This window comes from Hibiscus syriacus, unplaced genomic scaffold (assembly GCF_006381635.1).
Source record: "Hibiscus syriacus cultivar Baekdansim isolate YM2019G1 unplaced genomic scaffold, ASM638163v2 tig00117001_pilon, whole genome shotgun sequence".
In the NCBI taxonomy this organism is placed as follows: domain Eukaryota; kingdom Viridiplantae; phylum Streptophyta; class Magnoliopsida; order Malvales; family Malvaceae; genus Hibiscus; species Hibiscus syriacus.
In genome coordinates this window covers 142,320-169,577 of record NW_024063517.1, presented here as the reverse complement: position 1 = coordinate 169,577, position 27,258 = coordinate 142,320, and the positions used below count along the sequence as shown (strand labels likewise).

The 27,258-nt window shown below is 33.2% G+C and overlaps 2 protein-coding genes, 1 long non-coding RNA gene and 2 pseudogenes across 3 annotated transcripts; 1 reads left to right on the top strand and 4 right to left on the bottom strand.

The window, feature by feature from the left end:
• Positions 1–2,943: 2,943 nt before the first annotated feature.
• On the bottom strand, positions 2,944–4,883 carry LOC120194803 (annotated as a pseudogene).
• A 156-nt stretch (positions 4,884–5,039) lies between these two features.
• On the top strand, positions 5,040–6,407 carry LOC120194799 (annotated as a pseudogene).
• Positions 6,408–11,435: 5,028 nt separating this feature from the next.
• LOC120194806 (transcription factor bHLH162-like) lies at positions 11,436–12,223 on the bottom strand. The gene is made up of 3 exons (XM_039196999.1): positions 12,101–12,223; positions 11,642–11,977; positions 11,436–11,560 (listed from the first exon to the last, which is right to left on the bottom strand). The coding sequence occupies exons 1-3, from the start codon at positions 12,221–12,223 to the stop codon at positions 11,474–11,476; spliced, it is 546 nt and encodes a 181-aa protein (XP_039052930.1). The 3' UTR covers positions 11,436–11,473.
• A 6,429-nt stretch (positions 12,224–18,652) lies between these two features.
• LOC120194804 (serine/threonine/tyrosine-protein kinase HT1-like) lies at positions 18,653–21,301 on the bottom strand. Its single transcript, XM_039196998.1, has 3 exons — positions 20,199–21,301; positions 19,648–20,103; positions 18,653–19,089 (listed from the first exon to the last, which is right to left on the bottom strand). The coding sequence occupies exons 1-3, from the start codon at positions 20,949–20,951 to the stop codon at positions 18,802–18,804; spliced, it is 1,497 nt and encodes a 498-aa protein (XP_039052929.1). The 5' UTR covers positions 20,952–21,301; the 3' UTR covers positions 18,653–18,801.
• Positions 21,302–21,386: 85 nt separating this feature from the next.
• LOC120194807 lies at positions 21,387–21,891 on the bottom strand. The gene is made up of 2 exons (XR_005523005.1): positions 21,784–21,891; positions 21,387–21,431 (listed from the first exon to the last, which is right to left on the bottom strand). It is a non-coding gene; the product is annotated as an uncharacterized LOC120194807 (long non-coding RNA).
• Positions 21,892–27,258: the final 5,367 nt, after the last annotated feature.

The following is a 27,258-nucleotide window of genomic DNA, read 5'->3' as shown; positions in this document are numbered from 1 at the left end:
ATGTCACTGTTCTAAATTATGAAAATAATATTTCTAACATTTTTCCATCATCTTTCAAATTTTCGTGAAATTATGGTTCGATCTGATTATTCGAATTCATATCGAACCTTACTACTTTATAACTTTTACTACAAATTCCGAATCAAAATTTTGATTCCCACAAAAGGTAAATTTTGAAATAAACTATTCATTTACAGTCCAAAATATAAAAATTTTAAAAATTATATTTTTGGTTCCTAAACTTTTACAAAGTTTATACTTTGCCACTAGACTTTTAAAACTTACATTTTGACCACTAACCAAATTTGGGGTATTATAGAGCCCGTGTATTAGTAAGGGAAAAAATTGTAATTTGCTTCCAATTGCAAAGTTGAAAATAAAAAAGCTAAAAATCATTTTGCGGTTGGTTTGAAACCACCGTTTCCATCATATTATTTTTCATTTTTTACCTGTTTACCATTGATTTTGCGGTCAAAAGGACTTTTAAGCTACTAGTACTTTTAGAAAGCATTACCAAACGGATCATTTACGGTCAAAACAAACTTTTTAACTAAAAGTACTTTTGGACAACATTACCAGACACATAATTAAAAGATTCATCCCTTCTCGATTGAACTTAAGTTTTCATCGAGATAATCAGAACCGAAACGATGGATGTACTATTTTACAAATCAATTTAGTTTAATATATAAAATTTTGCATATATTAAAAATAAATCCACAAATATTGCTTCTAATTAAGATGCTTAATCTCAAGTAAACATTAGTCTAATTTCAGCATAATATTCATCAATTACATATGTATGTATAATTACATACAATTGTTAATGAAGTTTAATAATTAAAAAATTAATTTGTACCAAAATATAATTTATTTAATTAATTAAAAGAAAAATAGTTAAACAATAATTTTCATTTAAAACATTAAAATCCTATGCTAATTGATCTAGGTATATAAATAAACATAATCTCAGATAACACTCAAGAAAATTACACATCTTAAAATTTTTAAATTTTTATAATTTTAAAAGTTGTTATTTTCATTATTAATAGTCCAATTTTAAACACTATAAAATTTTATAATTTTACTCTTAAATTTTCAATATAACTAAATTTTTGATTGATTAGAAATAATGGAGGAAGCAATAAACCACATGCCAAAATCTGTTGATTAGATAGAGTAAATGCCACTGCTGAGGAGGTGACAAACAAGGACATATTCAGTGGAGCTTCAGTTGATTTTTAAACATGAAACAAATAGGGAAAGCTCCCCACTCATGGTAAGGAATGTGTACTAAAGGCATGAAATAAATATTTCTTTTGTTAAAATAAATTCTTAAAATTTTCGAATTCAAATATGATGTCTATAGAATCTAAATATTTCACTTATTGAAATAAATTCCTAAACATTTCGAGTTCAGATATGATGACTATAAAATATTTGAATATTTATTATCAAATGGTTGAGAGTCTTCCGAATAAATATTACCTTCTCCTTTCTTCATTTACACAACTAGATTAATTGATGATAAGTTGGTTTATGCAATATAAAGTTACAAATTATGAGTATAAAATTATGCTTGTTCTTACATTTGTTTTTTGTTTTTGTTTTTACTTTTTTACTTTTAATTTATATAAAATTATGATAAATTATTATAGTTCTTTTCATTTAAATTTATATTCCCCTCTATCCCATAAAAACTATCCATTATTGACTTTTTTATCTTTTTTTTTTAATTTTGACTAATTATTATTTAAAATTTATAATTGATAAAAATATGTACAAATATATTTTAAAAACATTCAATCAACTAGTTTTCAAATATATATTTTATAAATTTTAATTATTTAAAATATTAAAATAATGAAGGTCAAATTTTAAAAATGTTGACTTTTTAAAAGTCAACAAGAGAGTTTTTATGGGACGGAGGAGGGAGTACTAGTTTGTAAATATATGATGTCAATATATTTGAAATTCATAATTACAATAAGGGTAAACTACACATTTAGTACTTAAATTATTAATTTTGATATGTTTTAGTACTTAAACTTTTGATTTTTTTCAAAATCTTACCTAACGTTTAGTTTTCATTTCATTTTAGTACCTCATCATTAAAAACTTAACACGTTTAGTACCTAAACTATCAGTTTTGGTCCGTTTTAGTATCTAAACTTTCATTTTTTTTAAAAAAAAAATTAACGTTAAATTTTGAACGGGATACTAAAATGAAACAAAAACTAAAGTTTTTTATGGTGGTGTACTAAAATGAAACAAAAAACTAAACTTTAGGTATGATTTTGAAGAAATTGAAAGTTTATATATTAAAACAGACCAAAACTGACAATTTATGTACTAAACACATAATTTACCCTTATAATATCAATGAAAATATATGTATTATCAACTATAATTACAATCATAATTAATTTACTAATAATAATCCAACATAGTATAATATAAGTATTGAAAAAAGGATAATATATTTTTTTAATGAGTGAGTGTATCACAAGCCTTGTTATCTTTGGTAGTTTGATCCCGTACGTGGTACGAGTCAGTTAATCTATAGCAATTAATTATGAGTCATATAATCTAGCAAAAGCCGGTGTTAATTGGACAGTGAATATACTAAGCATTAATACTATAAATCTGTTTATTTTCTACAAAACTAATCTTGTAGTGTATCCAAGATCCAGGAGGTGTTTTTGATTCAATATTATAGTAGTCTAAACATACAATCCCAGATGAAATAAACTAAATGGCCCAAGTTGAAAAGAAAAAAGACCTATAAATTAAACAGCTATCACATTCTTCTCTCCATCATTTAGAAAAATGAGTCAATTTATGATTCGCAGAATAATCTTCAGATAATTATCACGAACAGAACAAACAAGAAACTATAAATGCTTGTATAGAATTCAAATAACAATATTTGATAGATATGATGGTAAACTTGGGTAGATAATAGCATGCCAGAACATTAGCAAAGAACTGGATAAAAAAACAGCAAGTAGAAAGATAAGAACATGGGCGATTAATAGGTATAGATATCATAGTGAATGGACTTTTAAGATACTCACATGTCACACCACATAGTGCAATTGAAAATAGTAGGAATTACAGCCCAAAGAATCATATGCTATTAAGTTTGTGCCTCAATCTCTTTATTGTTATTTGTGGTGTCATTTGCCTCCACACCTTCAGCATCCTCGGTTGGTGGCTGAACCTGTTCATCTTCGGGCAATGGTTCCTCAACGTAATCATTCTCAAAAGCATCTGCCGAAACCTCATAAATCCTCACTTGAGGCTTGGCTGGATCCTTAACAACTACATATTTCCCCTCATTTAACTTCATACACAAGTCGACAATAGATTTGATGGTAGCCCACATATTCGAAGTATTCAAGTTAAATTGTGAAGCAAAATCTCTTGGTTTATACCCAACAACACTCAATATGACATGGTTAAAATGATCCCTAGGATGCACTCTTGTAACATATCCCAATTTCATCAGATCCGCACTGGCTAAAATCGCTTGAGCGCAGTCCATTTTGCCAACTGATTTGCATTATTCTTCAACTCAGTAGCCAAAACTGCACCCCTTTGCGTCTCCAGCTTCTGCCTCCAATCAACACCAGAATACTTGGAATCAAACTCTTCAATGCGTTCAAAGTAACGAAAGAGTTTTGTTGTTAATCTCAACAACACTCTAAACCTCACACCTTGCAACTAAATACATATCATTGTCGAGCTTCCACCTTCTATACCTATAAGCTACGGAAGCCACCTCATCACCTTCACTGGCAAATGGGTTCGGCTCATCAAAAGTCACCTTATTTCCATCCCAACCAAAACCTGCTGTGAAAAATTCTGGTTTATAAGGCCGCTTCAACACTCAACGAATAAGCAGAGTTAATATCATCTTTAGCTTCGGGTAATGGCTCCTGAGAAGTTTCGTGGACCGACAATAAATCTAATTGCGACCCATCTCTTTTATCGAAAAATAGTTTATTCCCAACGCTTTGAACAACAATATCCCAGGAATAAACTGACCTGGGTGCACACATCAACGTTGCCAGAAATCGTATCACCGTATCAGTCGCAAAAACGGTGCCAACCTCCGGATGACCGGATCGTCAGTAGTTGTAACTTTAAAGAAGTTTCTGTTTTTGAATCTCTCAGTCTACGTTCGTTCTTACGGGTGATTCGATCAAAGGACCTATTGTAATACTCTAAAGCACAGCAGAAAAGTAAGTCTTCGGGGTCGGCGACGGAAAAGGATAATTTGGAGAATGTAGAGAAGGGAATTTGTTTGAGCATGTTCCATTCCGGTTGGATATCAACGGAGGATTTGAAGATCGCAGCTTCACGACGTTGCTGGTTCTGATTGGACCGGTTGAGATTATAAAGACGGTCGCGGCGCGCTCGCTCCTTCTCAGCCTCTCTTTTGCGGACCTCCACTTCTTCATCTCGTCGTTGTGGGAATTGAGGTCGGTGTCGGTTGAAACGCCACTTAGGGCCAAACTTAGGACGAGGTGGAGGCTTGGCGTCGACTAAGCGAAAGGCGGAACCGTCGTCATTAGCGAGAGGGAAGGCATCGAGGTCGAGAGAGAAGTCGAAGGGAGAGTCGGCTGATCCGGGCTTCCCAGAGGAAGGGCGGTTTGATGCGTTAGCATTTGAAGAGGGTAAATTTCAGGTAAAGTGGCGATCCGGCCAAGCCATTCGGAGCGGGAGAAAGTAGCGAAGGGGACGTGGGGAGGGAGTGTGGTGGTGGTACTTAGTGGGGTGCCGGTGGTTGATTCAGGCGGTCCCCATCCGTCGGGATTGAACGCAACTGCCCCTACTTCGAAAACTCCCCCCATTGCAACTGATCACTGTATTGGATTTTCCTGATGAGCGTAAGGGGATTAATTTAAGGGTAAACTCTCCAATAGTCACTAATGTTTAGAATGTTTTCATTTTCACCACTTCTGTTTCAAAAGTCACAAATCAGACACTAACGTTATCGTTTGTTACAAATTGGTTACTCGCCGTTAACAGGCATGACGGAAAACACACGTGGACTGTTAACAGCCGTTAACAGGCTTACATGGATGGTATAATTACACAAATAGTCCATGTTTGTATATATTCTTTCAATTTAATCCTAATTTTAATATTAAAATTGCACGATCGAAATACCTTCGTCTAGCTTTCCATCAGTCAACTTTAACTACAACAATGCACTTAATAGTCCTTGTCCCGTCGATTACCTCACGTCTATCCACCGTTATCTACTGTCAAATGACAACGAGTCGGAGTCGACGAGTGAGGATTCAAACTTACCTGTCGATGTATTTTTATGCCAACATTTTCGGATGTACGAATTCAAGGTGAGGAGGTGCGCACGTGGAAGGTCACATGACTGGACCGAGTGTCCGTACGCCTACCCTGGTGAGAAGGCCCAAAGAAGGGACTTGAGGAATTTCATTACTCTAGAACTGCTTGCCCCGACTTTCGCAAAGGAAACTGTAAAAGAGGCGATTCCTGTGAGTTCGCTCACGGCGTTTTCGAGTGTTGGCTCCACCCTGCTCGTTATCGTACTCAGCCTTGCAATGACGGAACCAGTTGTAAAAGAATGGTTTGTTGTTTGCTCACACGCCGGAACAGCTTCTGGTGTTGCCACAGCAAAACCCGATAGGAAATGGATCCGGTTTAGGTGATTTGGATCATGTTTGGTTCTCCCATGCACCACCGTCAGAGTTTGGTTCTTCACCAACTTCCATTTTGGATTCGCCTCCTTTATCCCCATCTTCTGAATCACCTGCTACGTACCCAGTGGCTCATTTAATTCGGTGAATGAACTTGGTGCTTCTATAAAGTCTGCAGCTTGGTAAGGCCAAAATGAGTTGTGCTTGTTCCCAGGGACTGCAAATGGGATCGGGATCGGGATTCGGTTCTCCTCGTAACCTCGGCAAATATGACTTCCGGGAATGCAACGCTTTCGAAGAGGAACCTGCGATGAAGAGAGTGGAGTCTGGGAGAGACTTAAGGGCAAGAATGTATGCGAAGCTGAGCAAGGAAAATTCTCTTGGTCGTCTTCAACCAACAGTTCCTGATTGGATGGGTATCTGAGTTGTGTGTTCCCAGGGACTGCAAATGGGATCGGGATTCGGTTCTCCTCGTGGTTCCACCTTCCACCCGACTTTTGCAACTCTCCTTCAACTGCAACCCGTACACCTACTCGGTCTAACCTCGGAAAATGACTTCCGGGAATGCAACGCTTTCGAAGAGGAACCTGCGATGAAGAGAGTGGAGTCTGGGAGAGACTAAGGGCAAGAATGTATGCGAAGCTGAGCAAGGAAAATTCTCTTGGTCGTCTTCAACCAACAGTTCCTGATATTGGATGGGTATCTGAGTTGGTGAATTGAAGCTGGTTCTTCGGAAAGGATTGGCTACATGACATCTGTTTTTATTTTACTATTGAAAGCAAAATGGTAAGATATAACAAAGAGTATGGTATTTAAAATACCCTATTTGTTATAATTTGTTTTATAACTAATTTTAAAATTTGATTTCTTTTTAAAGCAGTTGGACTTAAACATTTAATTATTTTTATAAAAATATATTATTTATAAGAATTAAAAAAAATATATTTAATTTATTAAAAACTAGGATCAAATTGAAAGAATATATAAATAACATTGACTATTATGTATTACCATCCATGTAAGCTGTTAATAGCTGTTAACAGTCCACATGTGTTTTTCATCATGCTTGTTAACGACGAGTGAGCAATTTGTAAGAAACGATAACGTTAGTGATCTATTTGTAATTTTTGAAACATCAATGATGAAAACGAAAGATTATCCAAACATTAGTGGCCATTGGAGTAGTTTACCCTTAATTTAATTTAAACTCCTTCCGGGGACCAGGTAAGAATAAGTACCCCTATACGTTTCGAACAAAATTCGATTTTGAAAAAATACCATTTTCAAAGGTTAACTACGCGTATGATAATTATATTGTGTTTCTCTATTTTTTTATCACTATTTCAAAATATATAAGATTTAGTTATTTTTATTTTATTAAAAAATATGATCACCACATGTTAATTGTAGTTACCAGTTAAAGATTAAGTGACGTGATATTTTGGTGTAATTACATATTTAGTTCTTATTTACATATTCTCTTAATTTATTCATACTTTTAATAAATTAAAAATAATTTAATTCTCGAATCGAATGATGTCATGTGTCACTGGAGAAATGCCATTGTCACCATTCGGTTGGGGACTAAAATTTATTTTAGTTATTTTAATTCAATATATTTAATGCTTTGCTTTGTTAAATTAAAAAAAGTTAGTCTTCAATGGTTACATATGACACGACACGTGATACCAATGAACACGGACATAATTTGATTGGAGGAAAATTTATTTTAATTTATTAAAAGTACGACTACATTGAGAGAATATGTAAATATAGAACCAAAAGCGTGATTATACCAAATATTAATGCTAGTTAACCTATGGTGATCACATCTTAAAAAACAAAAACAAAGTGATCATATCTTAATTAAATAAAAACGAAAGTGACCATATCTTATGTATTTTGAAATCAGTGACAAAAAATGAATAAAATATAAACATAAGTGATCATCCGTGTAGTTAATCCTTAAATTTAACTTAGCTTAATTTGATCGAATACTCACTTGACTTGCTTAATCCCAAATGGGTGTTGTTGATAGTTTTTCTAAATATGGGCTTCTTCAGGTTGAGTTGCTGGAAATATTTCGGCCAGCATTACGACTTATAAATTATAATGTATGCAGAATGATTCATGAAGTCCATTTCATGTCTGATAGGAGGCCTAGCTGTTGCTGTGTTGGGCTTCCGGAATGATAGAATTCGGCTTTTTCCTCCTTTATAATGGAAGTCTTGAAGGCTCTATATGAAGTTCGACAGGGATTGATTAATTGAAGAACCGAAAAAAAGTATTTACCACTTTCATGTAGTTTAAAATCATCATAACCCATGTTAAAGACGATCTAAAATCAATTTATCAAAGACTTCATGCTGGTTTGAATCTTTCTAGTCCCGACATGGATGAATGATCAACGGAGGGTACCACAAGAAAAAAGAAAACCCAATGGAGGAAAAGGAGGTCATTTTTGGATTCATGATTGTCTTGGTGGGACTGGGGATTTTATTACCCATAAGCCATATTGTTTTGACCCCCAATAATGCACGATTTGAGAGGGACAAGACATATTTAGACCCCAAATTATTACAATCCTTATTCAATCAATGCGGATGTTTTCGAAGTAGAGCGTAGAAACACACACAGAGATGGGAACATGAAATGATTGTTCTCCGCTTAAGTTTCCCATATTCTTTATATACCGTTGATATTAACACGTATCGATTGATTAAGATAAGTTGAAAACTTATCTGAATCTTTATTAATAATCTTCATCTGAAACCATCATTTATCTTGAGGCCATTAGCTTGGGATTTGGGCTTTTAATACGCTATTTGCGCGGGTTTTATTTGGAGAAGTATGTGTTGGAATAGCCTCCACGGGTTTAGTGGAAGGCTCTTTATGGAATGGATATTAGCGGAAGAAAAATGAGTATATAATAAAACCTATAACTTGATCTAAATGCATAAGGTATTAAATTCCAAGCAAAAGAAAATCGTAGGGACTTGACGTGAAAAAACGAAAACTGCAAGGGGTACATGCGCAACTTAATTTTACCAAACAAAACAAAACTTCGACTTTTTTCTGGGACGCGAACAGTGGCTTGATCTCATCGAACTGCCACTGAAGAAATTTGGACCATTATCAATACATATAAATGCATAAAATTGTCGTATTCTTTTCATATTGGTTTTATTGTTTAAATTGATTATTTATATTATTCAAAACGTATGGACAAAAAAATCGTATAATATTATACGTAGGATCCTTTTGTGAAAGGCTGTTTTGTGGAGCCTGTGTTACATGGTTCTATGAAGGAACAATATTAAAGAATAATGACGAAAAGTAATGTTTGTTCATCGGTTAGGGAAGCCTTCGACTATTCAAATTGTATGCCTTTTCATTCAAGTAGTATCTATTTATTCATTAAAAAGACATATTTTTTGGTTAAATATATAAACAACTTTGATAAGTGTTATTTTCACAATATCCTCACATATCAACTTGAAGTTACACATTAAGATTTACATCAGTTCCCAAACATGGAAAATGGACAACAAAGGGCTAGGTTCGCTAGGCGATTAACTCAAATGGAAGTGGACCGACACATGATTTTGTTCCCATTTGTTGCTGTTTCGGCCTTTTTCGATTTCGAAGAAGGTCAATTGTTCTCCATTGACGTTATAGATAGTCTGAGAAAAAAGTGGACATTTCTAGGCACATTTCATGCGTATGAACAACTCGGGAATCATGTGTTTTTTAGTTGGCCACATTTTCAATGGAGAAAGGTCTTAAAGCAAATGATGAGTCATTTATAGAAAGGCATCGGCAAGACGATGAAGAGCCTCAGAGCATGTTCAAAATTGAAATTAAGAGAAAAATCAGGTTATTTGGAGTGGACATATGGGGAGAGCTTAATGTCTAAACTGACATTACTTTTCGACGAGGAGGGAACCATAGGAAAATAAAATTATGTCATTCATGACAACTTTTCGTATGTAATAAAGTACGTGGTTCCAAAAAATATCCATTTTCTTCTTTTTTTTAGTAATCTCATACTTTTTATCTTAACATAAAAATAATTTCATTTTATATTAAAATTATCACTATATTTTTTTGATAGATTCTTTTTCTTTTATATTTTACTCATACTACTGACGCATTGAATACAAAATTTTATTATTATTTTGTTAATAATCCTAAATATAAACGATACATATATCAAAATTTACCATTATAAAAAATGAATTTGTAATCAATCAAGGAGCCATACGTAAATTTGTTCTTTCTTTCTTTCTTTCTTATGCATATGGACCCCTTTATTTGAACCATATGTCTCAGCCCCAATACATCAACATCAAATAAGGTCTTTAAAACAAAGAAACATGAATATTAATCTTGGGTTTCACGGGCGAAAAATAGGGCAATAGACTGCATGGTAGCCCAAATGATGGATATGCAGGTGGATCCGTCTCTGAGCATCGGAAAAAGGGACACTCGTCTAGGGCTCTCACTTTTCAGGACTAAAATTATAAAATTATATATAATTAAAAAGAATAATTATTTATTTAGGTACTCTTTATTTTATTTTGTTTTGACTATCCAATTATTTTTTTAAATTCATATTTAATGTTGTATTTTGTTTTTTTTTGTTATCATCGTTAAAAATTAACAGCGATGCTGTGACATTTTAAAATTATTTTTCACTTAATATTCTTTGATTCATCTTTGGTAATACTTGTTATTAGGGACTTAATTTTATATTCGACCCAAACCATTAAAATCTCAGAAACTGGCTGGGTGCAGATGGTACATACTTCCATAGTTCCATATGATGGACCATTTTCAACATCACACTAAAGCATGGGACATGAAATGATAGCCTATATAGGATCAATAATTTATTGTAGACTAAATTTGTGAAATATTTTTGTTGATTTTTAGAAATAATATTGTTTGTAATTTATTTATGAGTTTGAGGTAGATGTATAATAATCTGAAAAGTTATCGTCAATTGTCAACGATTGTAATATTTGTTTTTTACTATTTAAGGATCAAATTATACGAACATAAAAATGCATGAACTAAAATATTTTTTTCTTCAAGAAATTGCTTCGTTAAGTTAACAAGAAGTTTAAGGGAATTAAAATTCAGTGTTTTAACTATAAGTATAATATAGAACTTTGAAATTTCATAACTTTGTGCACTAATTTAAACTATCTTTTTAAAATTTTACAATATTATTAATTTTTTAAACTCACAATATCTAAAATTTCTAATTTTAATTCATGTATCTCTATTTTCTTATATATATATATATATATATATATATCGAAATTGTGAAAAAAAATATGAGAGCAAAGTCGTCCACAACTCCATACAACTTTACTAATTATTATACATTCAACCTATCTTTCTAAATAATTTATCATAATCATCATTTCCCTAAAAAAAATTAAGAACAATATTTCACTAATTAAACCTTTAAGTATTATATAACTTCCTAAAAGACTCGAGAGAAAGAACATTTAATGTCTAATGAAAATACATAAAAAAATATAGAACGAGTGAAAGATCAACAATATATGTCCAAGCAAAAGCAAAAACATATAAAGTACTTACTAATGTTTTAATCCTTAGTTTAACTAGGTTATAATGTGCAGTATACTTGTTTCAAATAGAAACTTGGAACATTATAGGCAATAACACTAGCATGAAGCAGCATTAATTACGTGGCAATGGCACCTACATGATCTATCAGAATAGGGTAATTCAGATTGTTTACACACCAGCTCTCATGCATCAGCATCATCGACAAACTTGTTCAGTCTCTCTGATATCCTGGCCGCAGCCTCATAATCTGGTGCCGATTCATGCCCAATCTACACAGTTTCCCAAATATATTAGAACATTCCCTCAAATTTAATGTTACCGATGAAAGTGAGAGCAATTAAAATGGCTACCGTAAGATGTATGGTATGGAAAGCAGCATCGTCAACGACAGAGAAACTGGCATTAGCAATCTCGGCTCCCTCTTCATGAAGAATACGAATTGTGTGATTGAAAATGAATCGACTACTGTCGGTGTCGGTTGTTAACCCGATCACCAACGATGAACCCATTTCATGAATTTGGATTTCAGGAGATTTCGGTTCATTACTCCTGCCGCTTGCTGTATTCTTCCACCTTTTAACTCCCATTAAGCTGTATCTCTTTTCCTTCATTCTCTCCAATTTTGTCTGCAACTTTTTTATATACTTTGCAGCTTCTTGAAGCTGGTCTGGCAGTGTTGTTGGCTCCTGTGAAAAATTGAACATTTCATACATCGTGCAATGCAAAAAAAATAAATAAAGAAATTAATCAGAGAATATTTAACAGATATTAAAGAAAGAAATAAATAAATTGCATGAACAGAGAAAAACCCTAGGTTTGTGATGGGGTAAGAGAGAATGGAGCTCGGAACAGAGAGCTTTCATGTGAGTTCTCCTGTTTCTCTCGATGAGTTTTCTATCTTGTCTTGAGGAATCATTAGGGTTGTTCTCCATGGATATTATTGAATCAATACTCTCTTTGGGAAACAAATACTTAAAAAGCAGCTAACAGACAAATAGTTGATGTTTACTGATCTCTTTGTTGTGTTCTAGCAGAAACTGAATGCCAATGAAAAGGAAAATATATATCATGATAATTAAAAAAAAAAAAAGCTTCTCTGATATGAACAAAATGGTGGGGTTGAGTGGACTGTCACATTGACCATTTTAATTTACAAAAGCTGCTGTTTCAATTTTGGCTTTAAACTTTGGGGCTTTAAAGATTTTACAGCACATGCCAATCAAAATAATTTTTAACTGGTTGGTTTTTATATATATATTTTTTACTTAATTTTATCTATTTTAATATTATTTATCTTATTCAAGACTTAATAATTTTGATTTAAGATGAAAAAAATAGATGTTAGAGTTAAGAATTTTTAAATTTAATATTAAAATATATAAGATTGTATAAATTAAATTTTATAGTATTTATATAAAATGATTTCTCACTTTAAACCATAAATGAGCTTTAGTTGAGGATAAAATGAGAATGTTAAGCATGAGTAATGCCATAAACAGTAAGGGTAAATGGTATTGAATTCAAAAGCTGAGGTTTTGTTGTTGGAGGATTTTGCCTTGATCATTCTCATCTCAAGCCGACAATAAATCTAATATTGTTTATCCTTGTGTAGCACTAGAATGGTGACGACCTGTCCGTGTAGTGTAGGGAGTAAAATGGACCACGTCACTTACCTTTAGTTTTGTGGTCCTCAATCCCAACATACACATTCTTATTCCACAAATTTGGAATTATTATTTAGGCTTAATGCCAAAACTATGCTTTTCCTTTTCTTTTCAAATGAGTGTCTACAGGTTTTTTATTCATTCTGTTACTTAATGTTACAAATATTATATTTTTAAGGGCTTAACATCGTTAGTTTTTTCCGTTAAGTGTCACGTAGTAATTTTGAAATTTATTTTTTATAGAAAATATTAAAAATATTATTATGTTTATAAAAAAAATATTAACTTTTCTTATATTACAAAACAATCCTAAAATACTAAATCCTAACCTTAATCCGTGCCGACGCCTTCTCCGGCCATCACCGCCATCGCCGATGTAGTCCTTGACATCATCCTAGTTATATGCCATCGTAGTTGTAGCCGATTCACCGTCGAAATCACGTGGGATTACGATTTTCATCCTAAGGTTCGTGAGATTTAAAATGTTGATTTGTGGCTTCTTTACGGTAAAGGGTGGTGACTGACGTGGGTTTAGGGGTTGAAATGAAAGTTTTCAAAGTTTAGGGGGTTATTTCAAAATTTATGTTTTTCTTTTTTTTAAATATATATATTTTTAAAAATTTTATATAAATTTTTAAAATTACCAGGTGTTGACACGTGTCACTTAACGGAAAAAACCAATGATGTTGACGACCTAAACATCTAAAAGGATAAAGTTAGACACCTGGATGGGCAAAAATAGTAGACACTTATTTGGCTCAAAAGAGATAGTTTGGACAATTATTTGAGAATTAAGCATATTATTTACAATCATCTTAAAAAGCAAGACTTCATCCTATTTTGAATTTTTTTTGAAGCTCTTACCACTTTAAACCACCAAACACTTCTGATGCATTTTCTCCTTAAATTCCTCTCCCTTTCTTTCGAAATCCATAAATTAATGGTGTTTATTTATATTATTTTAGATAGTCTTTTATTATTATACCACAAACTCAACCACCAACAATAATATTCTTTATTTTAAAAGATCATAAATGTACTATTTATAGTCACCTCAGCTCTTCACCTTCGCAACAGACCAAGTAGTCGTCGTATTTGTGAAAGCCCGTCCCATCCAAGGTGATGGTGGTCTCCTTGTAACTACAACATTCCATACCACACCTTTGGATTTCATTTCATGAATATTGTTACGCTTTTTCGACTTCTTTTTTGATAAATTTGTTTTGCTCATCCAAAAGAACCGACACTAAAAATAATATATAACCCCCACAACCACCGCCCAAGAAAAACCCCACAATCAACTCAAACAATAAGCCACATGCAGTCAGTAAAAAATAGGGATGGCAACGGGTCGGGTTCGGGCCGGGTATTGGTCTCTTCATCCCCGTTCTCGTTTAAAAAATTAGTATATGTTCCCGTTTAAAAACCGCGTGGATTTAAACGGGAATCCCCATCGGGTAATCGGAGAAAATCGCGGGGAAACAGGTATCCCCGTTTAGCATAAACGTTTATTTAAATGGGTATCAGTAGGGTTGTTCATTCGGTTAATTCGGTGGCCGAACCGACCGAACTACCATTAACCGAATTAACCGATTTTTTTTTCTTTAACCGTTAATCGAACCAAATTTTTTTTCAAAAATATTAATTTAACCGAATAAATTTTGGTTAATTCGGTTAATTTTTTGAATTAACCGAATTTTTTAAGAATTTTCGAATTTAATACTAGAGAGCAGTTGTTGTTTCATTTTCTAGGGAAGAACGTGATGTTGATATAGGTCCCGAGGCTGATTTTAATATGGCTAATTCACATGCTTCGCTTTGTCAGATGAACGTTAAAGCTTGTGTAATGGAGACAGCTTGTATGAGGTTATTGGAATGCGAGGTGAAAATGAGGGTTGCTGTCGAAGAGACGAAGATAATATGCAAGTTGCATTGATTTAAAATTCTGCTGGACATAATTTCCAGCTTGCCAATGCTAGTGGTGTGCTTCAGGTGTGTAATAGTGTACTGAACGAGGACCCTGCAGTAAGTACACGTTCGTTGGAAGTGGCACAATACCACCAAACCAACCAGACTTTTCACATTTAACTAGACAATGTTTGTCTATTAAAAAATATTAAAATTGCAAACAAGAAGTGTAAACACTATTTTTACGATTAAAAGAAGAAAAAAAATATTATGAGACAGCAAAAATTGAGGTAAATTTTAGAAATTTAAGCGGGGACGATGTTTTAAAGTGGGGCAGTATGGGATGAAAAAAATAATAAAAAATATTTAAAGGTTAATTTAAAATATGTTATTAATATTATATATATATAAATAATTATTTTTAATATTTATCGAGTCGGGTATCGAGCCGCGTAATCGGGGCGGGGATTACCAAACCCGTCCCCGTCCCCATCCCCGTTTAACATAAACGGGTTTTCACCGTCCCCGTTCCCGTCCCCATTTATCATCCCCGAACCTGACCCATTAAATTCGATTTTCAATTTTCCCCGTCGAATTCAAATTTTTTTTTGCCATCCCTAACAAAAAAAAACAATCCACTATGTCCTTCAAGCTTTAATCAAGTATCATTCCTTATATGCGAAAAAATGGCAGGACACTGACGTACACTCTTGTCATGTTGCTTATTATTCCTTTCTTGTTAAATGTAGTAATTAAAAACATTTAAAGCCATACGAATGATAGTAGTTAACAAAGACTTCCCCTTGCCAAACTTATGCAGCCATTCAGTCAAATCCCTCCAATAATTGTGAGTAAAGGAAGAGCCACAAGCCTGTAGAATCAATTCCCACACTTGTCCAGAATAACAACACTCCACAAATAAATTATCACGTGTCTCCAAACCATCCCAACATAACAAGCATTGAGGGTCGACTTGACAACCCCAACTTACCATTCTATTCTTCGTTGGCAGCCTATCTTGCACCACCAACCATGTGATAAAGGAGGTTCGAGGAATGACCAATCTTACCCAAACAACCACGAACCAAGCACCTTGTCTTGCTTGTGCCCAAACAACTCCTAGACCCTCCTTGCCTTATACCTCTCCTGCTGATTATCAACAAGGGCCAAATAATCTCAAGTTTAAGTAATTTCCTCCAAGCCCAACTATGATTAGCCTCGACTTGGAACCCCCAAATAGAACATCCTTTCAACAAATAATTTCTCACCCAAGCAACACAAATAGAACCATACTGAGATAAGATTGAACACAAACACTTCATCACACAAGCTTTGTTCCAAACTATAATGGCCTTTACCCTAAGCACCCCTTCACACTTAGGATGGCAAATCTTCTCCCAACTGACTCTAGCTCCGCGAGCAGAACCATCTATACCCTTCCAGAGAAACGCAACACAAACTTTAGTATGTTTTATGACCTTTGAAGGCAGCAAAATGATCTTACTCCAAAAGTTTTGTATACTAAAAAAACACTGCCTGAATGAGCTGTAATCTACCAGTAAAAGAAAGGCATTTAGCAGACCAACAACTAACCTGCTTCACAATTCTTCCCACCAATCCCTCGCCATCAATGTAAGACAAATTCCTAGTAACAAGGGGAACCCCAAATATCTCATTGGAAAGAAACCGATTCTGAACCTAGGTATATATCTCAGCAAATCATTGCACATCCGCTTCCCCCATCCAGAGCAAAATAATTCACTCTTAGAAATATTTATTTGCAACCATGACATTTTATGAAATACTCCTAAAACTCTCTGAACTGCCATGACAGACGAGATATTCCCTTTGATAAATACCAATAGATCATCAGCAAGGCATTTATGAGTTAAACCAGTCCTTCTATATTTAGGATGATAGCCAAAAACTCTATACTTCCCTGTCAGGTTCAACAAACCAGAAAGAACATTCATAACCAAAATGAACAAATAAGGGATAAGGGGAAATTGGATCCCCTTGTCTAACGCCCTTTACACCAGAAAAATATCCCACCAACCCTCATTCAAACTCACCGAGAATTTAGATCTAGTAATACATGCAGAAATCCATCCCATAAACTGTTCTGGGAAACCCAACACCCCAAGGACCTGGAAAATAAAATTTCAAGTGATCGAATCAAATGCTTTCCTTAAGCTAATCTTCAATGCACGCCTGGACGTAAAACATTTCTTTCCGTAACCATTCACAATTTCTTGAGCTAAAAGAACATTCTCCACTAAATTCCTACCAGTTAAGAAAGCGCTCTGGTTAGGGAGAATTAAACAAGGGAACAACTGCTTCAATCTATTAGCCATAATCTTGGTGATGCACTTTTACACAGTACTACAACACAAGATAGGCAAAAAAATCAGTAGCATGAACTTTAGGCACCAAAGTGAAAATGGTCGAATTAAAAGAATCAAGAAGGTAGCTATTCTGGAAAAAATATTGCACAGCTTTAAGGAAATCCTCACCCACAATCTCCAAAGAGACTTGAAAAAACTTTGCAGAATAACCGTCCGGACCTAGGGCTTTATTCCCATACATAACAAACATTACAGCCTTAATTTCATTCCAAGGGATAGGAGCAATCAGAGAATTCTGCATAGCAGCAGACAATTGCACTCCAAAGATTTCCTTCGATATTTCATCAGAGAACAACTCCACTTCCTCATCAACAACACCAAGAGAATTGAAAAAAAAAACTGAAATGAACTAACTCAGCAGCAATAGAGTCAAAGGTGTCAATTTTATTACCCTGATTATCCTTAAGCACTCGAATAGTGTTAGCTTCTGCCTAAAACTGACCTGACGTGAGGGAAAAAAGCAGAATTTTGATGATCTTCTTTAACTAATAACTATTCTAATAACATATTTTAATTATGTCTAGTTAACCTTGTTAGTATCGATGATCGAGGATATACAACTAATGACCACATCCACATTCGTTTATAATTTTATAAAAAAAGCATAAGAACTACGCTGACCGTTATGATTTAAAGTTAATAATAAAAAAAACAATTCAAAAGTTTAATTCAATTTCTTTTATCTAATTTCATGATCAAAAACAAAATTTAAAATTTAAAAGTAATCAATAATGTAACTTATTAAAATGTATTAAAATAGGCCCAAACTAGCACAGATAGATGGGCTTCACTGATTTTTTTTTTTTACAGTTTTAGTTATAAAAACCGCCAACAAGAACGAGTCAAAATAAAAGACATTGATTGACACTGATATTTGATATTTGGCAGGGAATAGGACAACCAGCCGTCTACTTACAAACCGCTTAATAATTGATGTAGACCACGTCTGTTACATTGTACCTACACAAGATTGGGACATGGCCGCCTAATTCAAAGAATTTGTTTTGCTTTTTTACTTTTCCCTGTTCACTTTTCCAGTAAATAAAATTGACTGTTCGGTGAAGATATTACTACAAGGTAGTTGATAATTATATCAATAAACATTTATATATGTTATATGGATAAATATTTTATAATAATGTGTTTCAATATACTTTTTATACAATGTTATCTTAGTTTGATTAACACTAACTATGACAATCATAAAACAGCTAGTAACTTTTAATGATTTTATAAGATACTATCTACCTAAAATAATATCTTAATTTAATTAATACCATGAATTCAATCGTGCTTGAACGACTATCTCCGACTAAAGGGTTATGCCTATCTCAGAAACCGTATAAAATAACGAAAGACAATGAATCTAACCCAACTTGATGCATGTCATCGCCTACAAATCTATTTCATTCACTCCCACAAGAATGTGACATATGGGGGGGGGGTACAAATAAAGAAGCACCGGCTTGGAAAACGAAGCTTTTAATTACAAACGACCTGATGGCACTAGAAGAGCCAGGTCCAAATAAATATTCATGAGAACTTGGGTTTAAGCATAGGTGGAGCATAGACATATAAGTGAGGGTTGTGTGCAGGACCAAGCTTCTGAATCCAATGAAGCAGCCGTTTCTTATGATCCTGGCAACTTGGGTTCGCTACCAAATTCAGGGTGCCATCACGATTGAGCGACGACTCAAATTGCTCCAACACCTTCACTATCTGCCAAAACTCCGGCCTCTTCTCCGGGTTTAATGACCAACATTGCTCGATTAAAGCTCGCATGGAGGGCGGACAGTCTTTGGGGATGACAGGTCTCAAATTCTAGGAAAAAACACTTCTGATATCAGAATTACAGATATAATCAAATAAAACCTTCCCAAGTCAACACATTAAAAAAGACGCCACAATTATATTTCAGTTCGCCCATGTAATGCAAGTAAAAATTCAAGTAGAATTATCTCTGCTAATAGCCATGTACCCAACTTCCCAAATGTCATCCAAACAATGTACAGTCAAAGATTGGAAAACTGTGACGCTGCCTTCATATTAAGTATTTATTGTTGTCTCCCAATGGTGTTTAGATTAGCCGCATATTGATATGATTGTAATCTTCAGTTTATACTATATTCCGAATGCAGTCTAAAATTCAACTGTAATGATTTTAGATGCAGTCTAATACCATATTATGCGCACCAAGAATCCAATCTTCAGTTGATTAGATGATCAAGGAGATGAAATACCATTTAAAAAATGTCAACAGTGGGTGTGGAAGTTCATTCTCAAGGAAAATTTTCATAAGCAAAGGCCTGAACGAACTGAGGACAGTCATATCATGCATAGATATTAACTAGACTAGAATGATGATATTTAGGTACAGACCTTGTTCACAACTGCAAAAGCAGCTTGCATGGGATTCATATCCTCATATGGGATCGTTCCCGCAATCATTTCCCACAAGATCAGTCCGAAGCTATACACGTCCACCTTCCTTCCATATGATTTCTTTTTTATCATCTCTGGTGCCATCCAACGATAAGTCCCAGGATCATCAGCCAGTAGATCACAATACGCCTCCTCACATGCTATACCAAAATCAGCAATTTTCATGTGGAATTCCTGATCAATTAGGATGTTCTCTGGTTTAAGATCGCGATGAATGACTCCTTGAGAATGAATGTATTCCATTCCACAGGCGATTTCGAGAGCAATAACAAGTAACTTCTTCAATGGAAGAGACTTGTCATCAAGCTTGTGCAAGTATGCCCTTAATGAACCCTCTGATAAATATTCTGTTATAACACAATAAACAGGCGGCTTTCTACATGCTGCTATAAACTGGTTAACATATCAAGAGTAAAAGTGAGAATCGTAACACATTATGCCATTAAAAAAATCACCTCAACAAGATACATATGGAAAAGCAATTTTACCTTTATAACATTCTGATGGTGCAGTCTAGATAAAAGATTAACCTCTCTATTGAACTGTTTCTCTAATCTATCGGCCAAGTCTCCATTGTCGTCATCAGGTACCCTAATAATCTTAACTGCAACAGCTTCCTCCTTATATATGCCATGATAAAGACGGCTATGCGCACCGTGTGCGAATCTAAGCCCCAGAAATAGCTGGGAAAGATCAACAGTGTGCTCATCAGCTGCTTCTACAGCATTAACCCTTACACCAGCATGGTCAAAATACTTGGTCCAAGCAGATTCCTTCCTGCCCTTTGTCCCATCTGAAACCTTCAAGGACCCCAAGTGCCTAAGGGGGCTTGAATTTGATGGTGCAGGTGAACTGGACCCTTTCTTGTCATGGGATTCTTTGTGGAAGAACTTTTCGAGCCGTCGCTTGCCGGATTCTTTCCTTCGAGGGTGTGGGGTTGAGAATCTCTTACTCTCGGACCTTGCTTCCTTGAACGTATCCGACAGAACAGTCTGAGGGACAGGGGATAAAGATCTTTGCTTGTTCATGATCCGATTTGGCTGAATCTGGGGATCATTGCGAATTGGTTTGGGATTAGGGGAAGACAGAGTTGACCTCGGCTTGGATCCTAAGATCAGCTCTTGCTTCCTGTCCGATTGTAGATTCAAAGGAAAAGAACCCAATCCAGATGAGTCCAACCTATGACAAACAGTGTGAGAAAACTTGGTTCTCCTAATCCATGAATTTGCCTCTCCTGACATTTCTTATGATCTTTGTATTTCACTCCAAATACTTACAAACTTTAAACACTGCAAAATCTTAAACCAAAAGCTTCCCCTTTTTATCTTCCCTTGTATGATTTCCTCCTTTGAAGAAGGGACGCAATCAAGAGATTGTTCCTGAAATAATTACTCTGAAACTAAAGATTCTTCAAGCTCATCAACAATTGACCGCTAAAACATCAAACTTGGTTTCATTGAAAATCAAGAAACCAATCAAATCCTAGAAGAAGAACAATCAAGAATAAGACTCTGTCAAGCCTAGATCTCTTTTCCATTTTTTTTTTTTTTTTTTGAAAAAAAAACAAGAAAAAGATAATCACTTGAAAACCATCTAATCTATTCAGGCTGAAATACCCCTTTTTTTTCTTTTCTCAATCTATCAAAAAAGAATTTTTTTAATAGAAAAAATGTTCTCTCTCTTTAGGCTTTAAAAGTCAAAACACCACCTTCCGTGAATGCCTGGAAATCCCACAAACCAAATAAACAAGTCATCCGACCAATAAAATGAAATCTAAAAGTAAAACAAAAAACAAAACCCCAAATAAACAAATACATATACTCCATTTAGTTATTGAAAATGAAGGGAAAAAAAACATGATTATAATACCCATTACGCTAAGAAATAATAATAATCATTCGTGTCAAAAACAAACATAAAACCCGTTGTATTTTCTTCTTTTTGAAAAAAAAAACAGATTCAAATATGTTCGGATATGCACAAACAAGGCAAATTTAAAAGGATCTCAAAGCACTAAGACTAGTACGTACGATAGCATAAACCAAAAAAAGCATCCAGAGACAATACCTTTACCATGAAGCTAAGAAGTAAATGGCAAATACACAGAAGGTGGAATCTCTTCTTTGATGTTTTTATTCTCTCGCTCTCTATTTCTTTCAAGTTCCAACCTTTTTTTTCAAAGACAGGATCTCTTTGTGGGTAGATGGGATGGTAAAAATGATTGGAAGTAAAACCCAAAAATAAATAAATAAAAATTCTTGAGAATTTACCTCCCCCTGCAAAAGCAAGTTTGTGAAGGTATGCGTAGTGTATAGGAGATGGTTTTGAGACCGTAGATTCCGTAGACCCGATATTTTCGGTTGAATACTGGGGAAAAAAAGATGGAGCCCCAGTTGAGCGAGGCGGTGCTCGAGTTCCCTTAAAGAAAGTAAATTTATTTTTTTGGGTAACTAATATGGAGTCAATTTTATTTTGAGTACTAAACAATAAATATTATAAAAAAGGTCACTAAATTTTATTTCATTTTCAATCAAGTTCCCTTTCGGAAAATCAATAACGATGAAACTGATATGATAGTTTTAAAATTTATATAATAATACATTCAATTCTCCATAACTACATATTTAATAAATTTAGTGCTAATTCTAGAAAATTTGAGAATATGAATCAATAAATTTACAAACTCTGTTAATTTGATCCTATAACAAAATTAAACTTTTTTTTGTATAATCTCACACCAAATCCCCTTTTTAATCTTAATCAAGTTTAATTTAATCTAAAGTAAATCAAAACCCACATACATTGTTGTTATCGTTGACCTCTTCTATCGATAATATTATCTATGAGTGATGTATTTATTAAAATAAATATTATCTATCATCTTCACCTCTATTGGTTTAGATTTATTCAGAACCCACTCGAGATCTATGAAAACAAGCCTTAAACTTAAATCTTTCTTATATCAAATATACACCATCCACCATTAAACCGGCTTGAAATTGAGACATGTGCTTCTTTATTGTCTCCTCCACCTTTTTATTGCTGGGGTTGATCTTTAAGACATCAAAACATCAAGGACAAAAAGTGGAAAGTTTTATTGCTCTTCTTCTTTTTTTCTCAACCTTTCATTCTGCTATTTTTTTAATATTTATTTTTGTTGTTGACTATTGTTTTCCATTTGTTTTGTGGTTGTTTGTTATTTTATGGCTTTTTTTATGGTATGAGATTTGGATATGACGAATTACTTCTTTTAAAAATAGATTTGGGTCGGGACATGTAATTTAGACTAGTAATAATCGGGTTCGTGCTATAATCAGATTTAAAATAAAAAAATATTTGACTTCACCTGACCCAAAATAATTTACAGTATAAGATAATTTTTTTAAATTTAAATTCTCTTTTTCCCCTTCTTCACTCTCCCCTCTTGCAATTTCTCTCATTTCTCTTTATTCTAAAAAAAATTAAAATCCTAAAATCATCACCCACAACCGCAACGATCACCACTGAATGTCGCATTAATTGGATATCGTTATCAATTTTCGTTAAACACCCAAATTTTCTAACAACCCCTCCAAGCCTCTTATTTTTGAATTTGGTGCCTATTTCACCAAAAAGTACCCAGTATCCATTAATCTAAATCAAATTGTTTAACTTCTTTATTTTTCATCTCCTTCCTTTGTTATTCTATCAAACAGAAATAGAAATATATTGCTTCTCACACCAAGAGGAGCCTATTTACCATCAGAATCGTCAAAAAAAAAATCATAAAAAACCACCATGTAATGTAAAGAAGATACGTATCCTTTTCTCTCTCTCATTTATTCTCTATTTGGGGTGTTTATTTCATTTTCCTAACCCTTTTTGGTATTTTTTAGGTTTTATTTATTTATATATTTTTGTAAAATTTTACTTTTTAGGTGAAGTTCAGGATGCCTGGGGTTTTGAATGGTGATATTGGGCCCGATAGAGACTAGACAATTTTTGACCCTTAAATTTTAGGTCAGGTTAGGATGGGTGGGACTTTTTTAAAGTCGAGTCAGGTTGGATACCATATGGAGGTATGAAATTCTCGAGTAGGATTTTATTCGATCCATACTCATATCTAATTACATACTATTTCGTTTCAAATTAAGGATACTGAAAGTGGGTAGGGTTTGATAGGAAATGATTTGGGGTTTATGAATGGTTGGATGTGAGATGATGGTTGTGTTTGTGATATGGTGGAGCAACAATGATGGTGAGGATCAACGGTGGCAGTGTTGGGTTGGCTAATGATGAATTTAGGGTTTGGCCAAAATGTTGGCATTTGGTGTTGTGATGGAGATGATAGTTGAGTATGATGAATGGAGTTCGAAGCTTGGATTTAGTTTCACGTCCTAGGTTGATAATTTGTGGTAATGACTAATGAAGATCGAAAACTAGGTTTATATTATTATATTGTGATTAGTTTGTGTGCATTGAAATTCAAAATAAAATATATTTACTGATGGATTTTTTAAACATAAAGAATTTAATTAAATTGATTAGATGTATGAATATGGAGGATTAAATGTATTATTATACAAATTTAAAGCTGTCATATCAGTTTTCTCATTGTTAATTTAAAGGTGACATGACTTGGTTGAAACTAAAATTAAAGCTTAATGACGTAATGAACAATTTTTTGTTTAGTGATATAAATAAATTTGATCCATAGTTCAGTGACCAATACGTAGATTACCCTAAACTATTAAAAATACAAACGTTTAAATTTCTTGTATTTAATGCCCATCCCGTATTTGTAGGACGAAAAAGAAAAGACAAGGTGGAGAAATTTCGGACAAAAAATGTCGGTTTCATGAGGAATGAGCGTTAAGTAATTTTTAGGGTTAATTACATGTATGATAACTTATCTTTTGTTTATTTAACAGCAGTTAAATATTTTGATATATTCACACATTTGGTCACTAATATTTACATATTCTTTCAATTTATTCATACTTTTAATAAATTAAAATAAACTGTATATTTTTAAATGAAAATAAAAATAAAATATTTTTAAATTAAGGTAATATTAAAATATATTTTATAAATTGATATAAAAATATTTTAAGTTAATATATATAAAATTATATTATATAATTCGGGTCATGGGTACCCGGTTCTTAATTTTTTTTATTTTTTCTTTAACTTGTATTATTTTTTTAGAAAAGTTATATAGAAAAATTCTAAAATTTAAAATTTAAAAGTCTATAATATATATAATCCACACATAAATTTTAAAAATTCAAACTACACAATTGAAATAAAATTTATTAAAATTTCAAATAAAGAAATATAATTAAATTTCAAATGTTTTGAAGTTAAAATAAATATTTTAAAAAATAATTTAGAATGTTAATATGAAAAAATTTAAGAAATAAAGAATTTAGAACATTATGATGTAAAATTTAAGAAATTAGGATTCTAGAATGTTAGAGTGAAATAATTTGAGGACTAAGGATTATGAATAAAAAATTAATAAAAAATAAAAATGAAAAATAAAAAGTATATAATAAATCGGTTACCGGGTCGAAGGGTACCCAGTTAACTAATATTTTGTGACCCATGCTCGACCTAGAAATCGACCAGTACCTGACTCAAAAAATCGGGTATTTTTATTATAAATAACCGATATTTTTTAAATAGGTTAACTCAATCGGGTTATATTTTTGAACAACCTTACTGGTATGACATGTGACATCATTCAATTGAATGATTAAATTTACTTTAATTTATTAAAAGTATAACTAAATTGAGAGAATATATAAATAACAAATACCAAATGTGTAATTATATAAAAAATATTTAACTGCTATTAACGACTGTTAACTTAGGGTGACCACATCTTAATTAAATAAAACCAAAAATATAATATCTTATCTTTTTTAAATCAATAATCAAAAGTAAACAAGACACAAATTATAATCTATGTAGTTAACCCTAATTTTTAATAATAATTATTACAGAGGCACCAACAAAAGTAACAGCTACGGTTGGGTGTTCGATGGTACGGTTTGCACGGATTTCTTGTAGTAAGTTTTGCGTGGCTAGCGACCCTCTTGTTGGTATTTGGTAGGTATATTTGCTTGTATGAGTCCAGTTGGATAATATTGAAGTCTCTTCTCCGTTCTTCTTTCCTTTTATTTCTGTATATTTTTTCTTAATATTTTGTTTAAAGAAAATAAATAACGACGACATTCTCCCTGTTCACAATCAGAAAATATTGACGTCTATGAATAATGGGTATTGAATCCTTTGTTCGCCAAATCCAACTTCTTCGTGCTCTGCTACTCCCACTTTAAGGAATTTCATTATTTCTCCTTCAAGTTCGTTTTTCACCTTTTTTGTATGCAATCTCCCTTATTTTCCTTTTTTTGTCTTTTTATCCCTTAAATTCATTTATTTTTTCTATGTTTGCAGTTTCTTTAACATGATTGAATATGATACCCACACACACATATACCATGTATTGCATGTTGATATTGTAGTGGAAATTTACACTTTTTAACACAAAAAGCAGTAAATGTTGTATGGGTTATGAGTCATTAAACATATTTTGCATTATTATTTGACGATAGTGGATGATCCTTGTACTTTTGATGATCATATCATTTTATAAGCTGAGATTAATGCTTGTTTGTCAATTTTAGGCCTTGTGTTATTAGGTTAAATTTTTAATTTATAAGATCAAATGTTGAAAGTAGGCGTTGTATTTAACTATAGAATGAATTTTCATAACTTTGTTGAAGATCAAGAGTTAGTTAATCTATTGATAATTGCTAAATAAATTGTTGGCTAGAATGAGGATTATGCATTGGCTGGTAAATGTATTAATGATTGTTGAAGATCAAGAGTCAGTTAATCTATTGACGATTGCTTGTAAATGTATTCTCTTTTTTACAATATGTTTAACTTGGCTGGTGCTCGATCTAGAGACTGTAAATTCTGAAAAATGTTCATGAAGCAAGGCTCGAGAGATGAAAGTATTGAGTATGTGTATCGGTTCTTTATTAGACTCGGATTTCAACAATCAGAAGAAACTTACTATGAATAACACACAACAAGCTTGACATTTACAAAGAAGTTTTAGTGTTGAAGGCAATGAACAGGACGTGGTAGTCGAATTTGCAAGGTTGGAGTGTTGATAAAATTTAATTGTTTTTGCTTCAATGGTGATTATGACCAAGAAAGAGCCGTGTTGTAATCTTTCGTACTTTTTCAAAAATATGAAGAGATTGTGTCGTAAGAGTATGGTGATCCACCTATTCTTGGATGGATGTCATAGAAGAAGGGTTGTCTTAGGTGTGGATGATAAACTCCACTGCCCAGTACTTATATTCATATGTTAATTTACATGGCTTCAATTGTTTACAAACTGCATGTTTTAAATATCTATTGAGTCTCTTATCCTTTCGTAAGTTAGCAGTAAGAATAATTAAGAGTATTGTAATCCACCTATTCAGTTGTTTTGTTATTTGTTCATGTGTGATCTTGTTATGATAATAATGCAAGTGTGCGTAGAGTGAC